The sequence below is a fragment of the Bubalus kerabau genome, chromosome X (assembly GCF_029407905.1).
Source record: "Bubalus kerabau isolate K-KA32 ecotype Philippines breed swamp buffalo chromosome X, PCC_UOA_SB_1v2, whole genome shotgun sequence".
Classification (NCBI taxonomy): Eukaryota; Metazoa; Chordata; class Mammalia; order Artiodactyla; family Bovidae; genus Bubalus; species Bubalus kerabau.
The window spans coordinates 127698651-127711625 of record NC_073647.1 but is presented as its reverse complement, the minus strand read 5'-3'; the positions used below and the strand labels follow the sequence as shown (position 1 = coordinate 127711625).

The window sequence follows — 12975 nt, the reverse complement described above, 5'->3', positions numbered from 1 at the left end:
TTAAGAGAAGCAGACAATTTTTAAATGTGACATGTTTGTGTTTATAATCATCCATGGCATTCATTGTTGCATACTTAAATCTCTAATGCATATGTTAACTTCTACACACAACTGAGAAACTATTCAATTTTTTTAAAGAAATGAGATTTTCATCTGAGATGTGCCAGTTACTTGTCTAATGAAATAATGTAATAGACACTTATGTTTATAGTCTTTGAAAAACCTTCCTTTTAAGAATATGTCATTAAAAATCTGAAACATTTCCTGGGACTGAGGACAAAAATAATGAACAAACAAAAACCTTACTGCACTTCTTTCCCCACACCAGCTGAAGGATAGAGGGCAGAGTTGGTGAACAGCCCAAGAGGTAAGAAGCATTTCCACCTTGGAGCCCTCCGGTTTCTTCTTTGACATGAATAAGAGGTAGTTGTAACTCTAGGTATCTTAGAAAAAGGTTTGTCTGGTCTTTCTTTCCATGAGCTGAGTTGGCAAGATCATCAAACCCATACATAGGGAGTACTGAGTTAGGCAGCTCCAGGAAGTCAGAAATGATACCAACGAGAACTAAGATTGGTAAAAATGGTTCTCCTATGGTTTCATGTGCCTATTATTTACAACTTATAATTTACCTTCTGATATCATTTTCAAGCACTGTCTGAGAAGTCTCTAGCACTGATACATGTCTGAGAAATCTCTAGCATGACATATGTAAAGGTTAATAATGCCATATAGGTGATGGTTGTGGACAGGGAAAAGGAAATTGTGAAGAGGAGTAAGAAGAAAAAATAAATCAGTGAAAAGGAATGTGAAGCAGAAATATTCAAGCCAGAGAGAAATGTAAAAGACATGTTGAAATTAATCAGGGTATAAGAAGAAAGTTATGAGTCTGGGAATAGCCCACATGGTTATATTTCTTTTTTCCCATGAAATAAGCAGCATGAATTTACACATATTTTAGATATATACTATACTACTTGTTAAACGTTTTTGTAAAACTACATTGTGTTAAGTTTTAATAAACAATGTTTATATCATGTATAATTGCCCCTTATCCAAAATAAATGTTACATTACCAAAAATAGGACTGAAGCAAAATAGCAGCCATCTCTGATGGCTGTGCTTTTATTATTATTAAGTTTCTAATTTATTTTCTGATCTGACTTTTTTTCCATCCATTACATTTTGTCCTTTGAGTATGGACAAAATATTGCTGGGTGATTTATTAGAATCTATAAGTATTCCTGTATGCCCATATCATAGTAATTTGGCATTCATAACAGTTCAGTAACAATACTTTGCATTTGTAATAAATCATTAGAATCACAAAATGTACAAGGTATGCGCTGAGAATTTAGTTGGAGACTTGAATTATCTAGTTTCCTTTGAAATATTTATTCATTTCATTCCTAGTTCATTCACACTTTTATCACAACCAATTTACCATATCTTTATTGAAGTCTTCCTCTTTCAGATTCACCCCCTGCTGAATTTCAGCCTCCAGTGGTTCAAGCAATTTTTGTATATCTGAGTTAAACTGCTCCAATTCCTTCAAAGGAATGGAGGCCTAAAAAAAAAGATAGTGCTAATTTAAATCAAAATTACTTTTTATTAGAAATATAAGCAAAAAAATGCATTTGTTCAACCTCCTATTGCTAAAATAATGACATGCATTATGTTTCCATATTATATTTTATGAAAGTGTTGAAATACAACTGGGAAAGTACCTGAGGATGCAAATAAAGACAAACATTTAACATCATCAGAGCTGAACATACATGCAGAATAATGCAATATTCATCATTCTGACTTTTCAGCAAAAGTCAATTTCCATATACTTGGCTGGTCTAATTGTTAATATCCTAAAGTTGAATTTGATCTTTTTTAAATATTCTGATATAAATATCATTTGGGTAAATATCTCATCAGAAATTGCCTCATTCATCTAATAACAGTAACAGCAGTTGGAAATGTAGAATTGTCTCCTTATCCTCGGAAAAAATACATAGCAATCTGCTTAGATATTTTAAATGACATATTTTAACATGGCAGAATTGACAGGCATGCTCCCATAAGACAATGTCATTAGCTTGTCTTAGGAATGCTTTATTTGGTAGCGCACACACACACACACACCAAAAAAAAAAAAAAAAAATGAAAAAAATGAACTCTTAATATCTCAAATGATAAGTCTGAATATATGTTTTCCAACTTCATAAACATCACATTTCCTTTGATTTTGAAATTCATAATTACCATAGTCTCAAAAATCTTTTTAACCCCTTGTTTTTCTAAAGAAACCACTTGAAGAGGACTGATAAATGAAATTACAGTGAAAATCAAATATATATTCAAAAGAATAGGCAAAAATTAAAGTTCAGTCAATAATATAAATGCTTATTCTATTCATCTGTACCTCTGTATTCAATTCCTTTGCATTAAAATACTAGAAAGTATTTTATATCTGATAGCTTTGGAAAACTCCCAGGTGACAAATAAAAATCTTATTTTCTTGAGAGCTAAACATTTTCCACTTGAAAAAATAATTTAGGAAAGACCCAGTGTCTTATGCCAATATGACATATTCATCAAGTTGTTCCCCCCTCGCCCTGCCACTCTTCCCCAACAGATTCCTAGGCTTGTCTTACTCTTTATTATACAGTATCTCCTAGAGGACAATGTGGAAACGTGTTAAAGGAAAAAAGAATATCTAAAGGTATTTAGTTACTAATGAAAAAGTGAACCACTGAATGCTATTCACAAGAAAAAATTCTCACAGGAAACATTAATAAACACTTATCTTCTAGGTTTGTATACATGCCAGAGAGTATTTATGGAGTCTTTCTAAAGTGCCTTATTTTCAATACTAGTTTTTAAATCCTAATAAATATCTGAAATATAATAATATGTTCTACAATCAGTACAGAGTGGAAGTATTATAAATAGGCATTTGAATGGTGTTCGAATCTCTATTATTAGCATACTTCTATACATTAAAATCATATATTATATAATATATTGTAAAGATAAAGAATAATAGCCTTTAATATAACTACACAGTATTAATTTGATGGTGTCTATGTTATTGAGTTGTTCACATTTCCTAAGATTTAATAAGAGTAACTGCATTGTTATATATACATATATATATATGATTTTGTGAATGTATGAAGATAAATGATACCTAAAATAACTTTTTAAGTACTTGCATATCAAAATAACATGTGTCCATTATCTCTAATGGATAATCTGATTTAGTCCTACACGTGCTTCCTCTCTAGTTCATCCTTTCTCCATATATTCATATATAATAGTTTCAAAGGCTCAAAACTTGGGCATTAATAATTCAATACTCCTTCCCTAATAGTACTATCTTCCAAAACTTAAATATAACTTTCATAATATCTGTCATTTATCTTTAGCTGTGACCTCAGTTTTCAATTCCAATCTAGACTCTTCCATAGCCAGCTGATTACTCACTTGAAGTTCAACATGTCTAGAAATGAGCTTATTGTCTTGCCCAGAACTGCTCAGAACATTAACTCCCCTAGTTCTGCAACTATAAGTAATTTTTTTCAGTCATCCAAGTCTAAAACATGAGTCAGGCTATTTTCCAACACATCACTCTATTGTCTAATAAATACCAAATACTTGTCAATTCACTTACCATGAAACATTCACTTTCTTTTCTGAGATACCACCTCTCCTAGTTCTCACACAAGACCTATGGCAAAAACCTCCTTACAGATGTACAATGCTTCCCACCTCACCAGTTCTATACCGTGAGCTGTAATCAGGTCAATATGTTCCAGAACCACAGCTTTCATTATGTTATTTCTCTGCTCAAGAAGTACAAGTCAAATGAAGTCCAAACTCCAGAATGATAGTCAAGGCTTCCCCTAATCTTGTCCCAAGGACCTTTCTAACCTTATTTAAGTGTTCCATATACACTCTTTCTTACAGGTCTATTGGTGAACTCCTAGTATCTCTCCCTCAAGGATTAGAATGTTTTTCACATTCTGGTGGTGGTGCTGCTGCTGCTAAGTCGCTTCAGTCGTGTCCGACTCTGTGAGACCCCATAGACGGCGGCCCACCAGGCTCCGCCGTCCATGGGATTCTCCAGGCAAGAACACTGGAGTGGGGTACCATTGCCTTCTCCATTCACCTTCTGGTGAAGAGCCTAAAATTCCTGCAAGAGAATGGCTAGTTTGGACTTGAGCTCCAACACTGAGCAGCTGAGAGATGTGGGGCAAGTTATCTGCTCTTTGAGCCTCTGTTTCTTTATGTGTAACATGAGGATAAGAAGAATAGCTACCTCATAGAGCTTTTATGAGCATCAAATATGTTAGAATGTTGTTTGGTATATAACAAAGGCTCAATTGATATTGGCTCTTACTGTTTCCCCTCAAATTTGTACCCATCCATTGGCTTGAGTCAATATCTTCCTCTTTTGAAAATGTCCAGTTTATGAAGGATAAAATAAATACTTGTTGGCACGGCATTTTTATTTTAACAACTTATTTAACAAAATCATGGAATTCTAAAGGTAAACATGGAAAAATTGACACTTCAGTTTGGTAAAGTCATATTATTCTTAACAACAAAACTTAATCAATCTGCATCAATATAGTGGGGTCAAGGAGGATGACAAAAAGCTTTCCACCAGTTCTGCCCCATGCAGCATTTTCATCAGGAATTATTTGGAGATCAACAAGTATGTAAAAAGCACATGGTGAGAGGGATGAGCTCCACAAACATTCCATGAAGATGAGTAATTTGTCTGTCTTGTTCAACCTAGAGTCATTTCTGGTACATAGAAGGCACTTATAAATGAAACTTTCCTTAAAAAATTAAGTGAATGCATGACTAACCATGGAATAGTGGAAGAAAAATTTGAAGGAGCTCTTGAATGACCTGGAATTGTAAGTAACACAATTTCCATTGTATAAAATTGAAGAGACTGGAGTAGCCAGCACTTCATGCGTGGATGTATACTAATTGCTGGCCAAATGCTAGCGGCAACATGACACCACTCGGTACAAAAATAATATAAGTAGATACAAATAGATTTTTGGAAACACTAGTACTTAGTTATGAATTATTCAAGCAAGATAATGTAAACTTAGATTTCATTAGTAGTATGTGTAGAGTCTAGATTTCCTGATCAAAGACTACCATGGATTTGTTTCTTAAAAAAACTATTACATGGATTAGAGATTTTAATTATTCTGTGCAGTTCCAAAGTGAACAACTAGAATCAATTGGGTAGAAATTTCTTGGAGCCTGAATTTTAGTTTAATATAGAAACAACTAATTAGTGCTGCAATTTTTGTCTTTTTAAAGCACTCATTTTAAAGTGGTGAGTGTCTCACTGCTGAAAGTATATAAACAGAAGCAGGATAATGATGTATAGCTTCCCTAGTGGCCCAGCTGGTAAAGAATCTGCCTGCAATGTGGGAGACCTGGATTCAATGCCTGGGTTGGGAAGATCACCTGGAGAAGGGAAAGGCTACCCACTCCAGTGCTAGATGTATTAGAGTATATGTTAGAAGTAAGATACTTTTCACATGAATAATTCCCTAACATTTTATCTATTTAAAGTAAATTCTCTCCTCTGAATTCAAAGATTTTTGTTTACTAGAGGTATGCAGCAATATAGAAATATTACGCAAGTCATATATTTAATTTTCAATGTTCTAGTTGCCATATTAAAAAGTGAAAAGCATCAGATGGATTTAGTATTTACCCAATATATCTAAAATACTATTTAACTTACAATCATTATAAAATTATTAATAAGGTATTTTTTTTTCATGTGAAGAATTGAAAACCCACAGTGTATTTTATACTTACAGCACAACTTAATTTGGAGTAGCCACATTTCAAATACTCAATAACCATATGTAATCTGTGGCTACTTTACTGATAGTAGCCACATTAGCCACAGTACAGATCAACAGCAACTATTACGACTATGACATTGAGAAGAACCAAAAGTTCATTATTAGTATAAAATATCTCACAGAAGTAATGTTTTACTAATAGGAGTTAAAATGCTGATGTTTTATTTAGTAAATTTTAGTGGATTTAGATACTTTTTATAATATCCATCTCATTTACCTGTATTCAGACATGTTTCGTATGGGGATTTTCAGGAAGCCCTCTGGAGATAGGAACATTTATGTGGATGGGTTTGAGAGGTTTTATTAGGAGTCTCTATTCCTCATGTGTAATCCTAGATTGTGTTGCAGTATGTATTTACAAACTAGAATGTAATAGTATTCAACATTCAAGGGTTTATATTTTGTCTTCCCAGTAGATTTTTAACTCCTAAAGTTGGGAATACATCTTATATCATTCTGTATTTTCCATAGCAAAAGGAACTCTTTTTAAACATAAAATGTCGTTGCTTTATAAATTACTAATTTTAGAACATCCAATAGATCAAATTATTCAGTAACTAATTTTATAACCAAAATAACCATATCTACTCAACTCAGTTATTTAAGCTATGCTATTGGCAGGATAAGACCAGCCATTTGACATCCATGTAATTAATATTTTTCAAGAAGTTGGGAAAATTTAATTGCTTTTCCTTAAGAGTTCACTGGTTCACCATTAGGTCATAACTTCTCTGACCAATAAAAGTTTTACATGTTATTCTTTGGTCTTTGTTGGCTTTGTAATTTGTAATTCTTATGGAATTTTATAAAATAAATGAGGGAAGCAAAGAATCATAAGTAATAGCTCATTGGTGAGTCATCAAAATTTAAGTCATATAAAGTATATAAGGCCTGCCTCTTTGATTCAGTATTATGATAAATTATTTGAATAAATTGAAATCAATAGTAGATAAATTATCTTAATTTAAGCATATATTAATTCTACTGACTTTACAGAAAGTATATGACCAAAGAAGAACTAGAATCACAATTAAATCATACTTCCAACAGTGCACACAAGATAAGCTTTAGAATACATAGAAAATAATAATAAAAAGTTATAATATCTCAGCAGAAAGTACAAACCAAGCATAGGTTTTGTACAATTTAATTTTTTACTTACCTTTTCATCTTAAGAGCTTTAGCATGACTGTGTAGTCATACAAAATACAAATAAAGTAAAACATAGGGTAGTTTAATAATCAAACAGATAGATCGACGGACACAAAAGAAAGAAGAGACAGAGAAACTGAGAAAGACAACGCTTTGTTTTCCTTGATTTTTAATGTGGCTTCAGATTGCTTAACAGCTATTAATTGTGCTTTGCTGTATGATTTAAGATTAATGAAATTTAAGGCTTTGTTAAAGTTTTAGCATTAATGGTGATTTATATAACAAGTTAACAAACAACAACAGACTGAAAAAAGCAAAATCAATTACAAATTGATTCATTGTAAATTGGATGCATTCAAAGTTACTCAGATACACTTTATCATTTTTAAAATGTAAGCTTTCTTTTGATTAAATATTACTTCTAACGTGCATAGGTACACTAACATAATAAAGACTATGTTTACACAGAGAGCAAAGTAAACATTTGTTAATATGGACTATGTAATCTTAGTAATCATGATATACGGCCACTACATTCAAATTACACTGAAACCTGAATTAAAAATGAATATTCCAAATGCTATAGATTGGTTTAAAATTGCTTCAAATCAGTCTCCTCTTTCCATTCTGCAGCTTTGAAAATTTATTATTCATTACAATATTGGTATAGATTTAAAATTAAATAAGAATAATTTATGGAAATCAAAATGGATAGTTTCAAGGATCAGTAACATCCTATGATACAGAAAAGACACAGTGCTGATATGATATAAAGAGTTATTTCAAATAAAAATATCTGGAGAGTAAAGAAAACATACAAAGGGAAATAAGTGTACTGAAAGATCTATCTAAAACAAAGGTAATCAGATAAAGTAGTTTGTAGATTTATTCATTGATTTATTTTAAATTCATAAGAGATATATCCAAGGAACATAGACATAATATTTTAAAGATAAAACAAACTGACTTGGATAACTGATATTTCATTGGCTGTGTTCTTTAATATTAGATCAGGTACTGGCTTATCTTTGATGCTGTGAGGATAAAAATGTGAAATTGTGGTAACTTCCCAAATTTGTAAAGCTAATTAAGAGACATTACATAATATATCTGTTGGTTTTGAATTGATAAGATTAGTGTTATGGTCACACCTTTTAGAATTGCATATAAAATACACTAATTGGGTAAGACATGTTGGTGGTTCAATAATCACCACACTTTCTACTTTTTATTGAGAATAACTTGAAATACTTTTCTATCTCATGATTATATACGTTTAGTAGTAGCAACTGACATAGCAGAGGAAAGGACTTAACTCTAAAATATAGGGGGAGACTGATGAATTAAAAATATTACAGCTGGAAAACTTTCTTTTTCTTGTTTCTTTCTCCCTTCATTCCTTTATTCATCTCCCATTTCTGGTTTTTGTTTAATTATAATTATTTTTAATAGAAAGAAGTACCAAAATCATTGTTTTAAGGGAGACTAGACATTTTCATATTAAAGCATAATAGACCAACAAAAAATTATCTGATGATACAAATAGAGATAAGAACATATGCTGAGAGTCAGCATGTTGGAGTGGACAAAGTAATGAATTAGGATCTATGCTTTCTAACCAGGCTATCTAACGGAGAAATAGGGCAACTCCCTGGCTCTCTGACAACCCCTGGTAAACATCTGAAAGTTCTGGTCCAAGGAATAATTACTTTTACATCTGTTGACTGATTGGAGGAATCATTTGCCTTTTTTAAAGTATCATGGTCAGAAATCACTAAATCGCTTTAATCATTTTAAATGTCATGTTAATAAGACCCAGTTAGTTCTAGCAAATGACCCTGCTCACCAAACTCAATTAACAACTACTTTGAAAACACTGTAAATGATCACAAAAGGAATGTGTTATCCAAGTTCCAATAGAACTAATTTTGTTACAGAGATAGGATATTACAAATGCGCAAAAAAGGTTGTTAAAATAGAAATTCTGTTGGTAGGCTAACAACTTGCTTATTTCAGTGAAATAAAATTAGCAGGTAGAGTAATACAAAGTCTGGGTACTAATTTATTATTTGAGGATTTTGGCTGTGATTATTACATATGTAATACTTTAAAATTATGTGATGGCTATATATATTTATCTAAGTTTTCATCTATGCCTTTTAAAATAATATCTTTGTAGAAAATTTTACTAAAAACATATTTGTATAATAAGAACACCTGTACCAATTAACAGACAGTGTTCTCTTTTGTCAGAGAAGGTGTTAAATTAGAAATAGACTACAAAGGGGAAAAAGATAAATGTATTTGTATTGATAAAGCTGATTATTGAAAACTGACTTTCAGTTAAAATTCTCAAATCCATTGAATCTTAGATTTCCTAGGTCACATTCATAAGATGGATTACTTATTTCCCACTGATGTTTTGGAAGGTCACAGTATCTAAGATATCCTTAAATTATTTATACTTTTCACATATTAAGCCACTATTTAAGATAAAATTAGATGCAACCATGTGTTTTTCCTGATATATTCTACATTAAATGAAAAACTCAGTGGCTCTCTTATAGCCATGTATATTAATAAACACATATACATATACAAAAGTCTCTGATGCAAAGAATGATTACTTTTGCACCTGCTAACACTGATTGGATTGGACTGATTGGAGATCAAAATCTTGACACTTTATAATATTACAGCAATAATATTATGAGTATTTGCATATGTGATAGAAGATCATTCAAATCTCATGTTGTAATTATACACACACACACACTGCTACATGGATTTCAAAAGCAATTTTAAGACCCATATGGAAATTAAGGAACATATTGTATATAATACCTAATGACACATAATACCTAATGACTCATTGGAAAAGACCCTGATTCTGGGAAAGATTAAAGGCAGGAGGAGAAGGGGACAACAGAGGATGAGATGGTTGGATGGCATCACCGACTCTATGGACCTGAGTTTGAGTAAGCTCCAGGAGTTGGTGATGGACAGGGAAGCCTGGCGTGCTGTAGTCAATGGGGTCGCAGAGAGTTGGACATGACTGAGTGACTGAACTGAACTGAATGGCACGTAAATCTATTTTAATAAAGAATGAAGACATAAGAAAACAAGTTCACCTTTCTTTTGTTTAGTACCAATTACACAGTCAATACGTAACATTTTAGCTCCACAGAAATGTGAAATATTTCTAAATCTCTAGAAGAAATCACAGTCTATGGAAATTATGCGTATAAGTTTCATAACAGTTTCTTACAAAGTAATGCAATTGCTATATTAGTAGGACATAGCTAAAATCTGTTTATTCAATATGCTTTTAAAACTAAGTATTACAATGTGACAAATATATCTTGATGTAAATTTTATTGTCTCAGAGACAGGTTTCACACTCAGTTAGTATTCACTCCTGACTCAGTTTTCATTTCCTCATCTTCTTGGCCTTCATATAGTGATTTACCTCTAGGCTAGTTCTCAGCCTAGCTTCTAGACCAGTGGTTCTCAGAGTATGGTTCTTAGATTATTAGCATCAATAATATCTGAAAACCTGTTGGCCATGAAAATGATCAGCCCCCACTAAAGGCCTACTAAATCTTAGTCTTCAGGCAAGGGGGATGACGGGTACACAAAGTTTAGAAAGTCATTTCTATAGACGGTCACTTCCTTTCCATCCCCCAAATACCTCTTTATTTCAGTTTCTCACTGTTTTTCATGTAGACTACTGTGATGGATCCCTAATTGGTTTCCCTACTTCCTGTCATTATTTGGTTGAATTTTCTTCACAACTCCTGCAGGGGTAATCTTTCAACAGTGCATGAAAAACAAACAAAAATCAAGAATTCCTCAATGCATACTGAATTAAGCATACATCATTAGTCTGGTTGTCATGACCTCTGCCCAAACTATGTCTCATCATCCTTTCCAGTCTTATCATCCACACCAAGTTTCATACTCCATGCTCTATTCCATAAGTAAACTGAACTTACTCTCCACTGAACATACTATATGCTCCTGAGGTTTTGTCATAGATTTATTACAATTGTTACCTCTTCTAGGTTGCTGGAGTGGCTGCTAAATCCACTCAGCATACACTCTTTGTCAGCCCAGTATCCATGAATATATCTCACTCCACCATTAAACAGTAAGCTCCTTGAATCCATCACATCTTACTTAACCATTTAGGTACCACAGTAGCAAAATTCATGACCTGAAAGTGCATGATTGGTAAGAGCTCATTCATATTCGTTCCTTTTTCTAACCCCTCCTTTATTAATTTTTTTTTAAGATCTACCTCAAATATCTTCTTTCTCAAATTGTTGACTGTCCTCTCCAACTCCGTTTCTCAGATGATGAAGACAGGTAGAGCTTCCAAGTGCAACAAGACTAAAGGAGTCTGTTGTGCCTTCCTGTTACCCATTCCAAGCTTTTTTCTCCTGCCACTTTCTTTTGCTGATAGGATTCCCCGCAACCACCAGCATGCTATGCTACCATGTTCTGAGGGTTTAAATCAAAGAGTTAAGTCATGGTGTCTTTCTTCTATGATTCCATCAACTTTAGCCAGGGTTCTGACATTATGGCTGATTGATTTTTATAACTCTGACCCTCCCCATCAAAACTGCCATCTTCTCAAATTGATTTCATACATACTAGGAGAGATTAAGCATTCTCAAGCCATAAGATACTACTGATTAACCTAAATGAAATGAGAAGAGATAGCATTTCATTTACTTTATGGACCCTATTTAGGACAATTAGAACTTTCCAGTTCTTAAATTGGTTCCTTTGATAATCTGTAAGGCTGGCCTTTGCAATGGAAATCGCAAAGGCACAGGTTCTTGGCCTCTACCCATTCCAGCAGAGACCAGAAAGAGGTATCAGTTATTCCTCCATTTTCCTCCATTTCTTTTTCTCATCAATTTTCATTTCAACTCTCAAAATTCAGCCATTAAGTCTAATATAGATAATGATGGAAATTATTATTTATATGAATTATTTTGAGCACTTTATATAATTTATAATAATTTTAAGATTTTTTTCAATATATACTTTTACATATCTTAGATCATTTGATCCTCACCACAATCTCGAGCTTAAGATAATCTAGGCATAACCTTACTACTTTTCTGGATAGAAATGAGGTTCTGTGAGGTGAAGGATCAAATCCAAGATCACACTCCAAGTATTCTGGCTTGGAGTTAAGAACTTTTCTTCTCACCACAATGTTTCTCACTGATATAATTAAAATTACTGCTGCTGAGAACTGCAGCTGATGGACAAGTTCTCAGCCAATCTAAACCGAGGAACCCAATATACATCGCTTTCTAGACTTTGAAATTTCTTGACATGGACAGTCCTCATAGGACACAAAGTCTTCACCAAATAGTGAATCCAGACATTATCAGTGAGTTCTCACAGTAAATTTCTGCTTTACTCAATTGCCCTTTCTAGTTGACCTATAAAAGGATCCTGAAATTAGTTCTTGAACTGAGTTCTCTCCATATTCACTCCCAATTGATTTCTGCTTATTTTATCATGGTAAAATTTCTCCCAAGTTTTTCTCCTAAGGGAAAACTACGCATATACTCAACCTTAAGAAGGTCACTCTCCACACAAGTCTTACGTTCCAGAAGCCCTACTCTAATAGGAACTGGACTCTGAGATCAAATGCTATTCCCAAGAAATCCAGCACTGCACATACAAGTCATTACATGTCTCACTGCACCAACAAAGTTTAGAATTATCAGGGACTATTACAACTAATCAGTCTTAAATTAAACTAATCCAACCCAGAAATTTTATATTGTGTTCTAAGCACATAACTTATACCCCTGAACGTCATCATAGGAAGAAGAAAGATAAAAGATCAGAGATTCCACCATCCAGTAATTCTACTGTTATCCATTTTATATACTCA

The 12975-nt window shown here is 33.0% G+C and overlaps 1 protein-coding gene across 5 annotated transcripts in view; it reads right to left on the bottom strand.

Moving 5' to 3' along the window:
* The window catches only part of DMD (dystrophin), a 2389494-nt gene that overhangs the window by 1332205 nt on the left and 1044314 nt on the right, over positions 1-12975 (bottom strand). For all 5 annotated transcript variants that reach the window (XM_055564496.1, XM_055564495.1, XM_055564498.1 and 2 more), the window contains one exon: positions 1442-1564. In XM_055564496.1, the coding sequence (XP_055420471.1) occupies positions 1442-1564 (123 nt within the window). The remainder of the gene's footprint in view (positions 1-1441; positions 1565-12975) is intronic.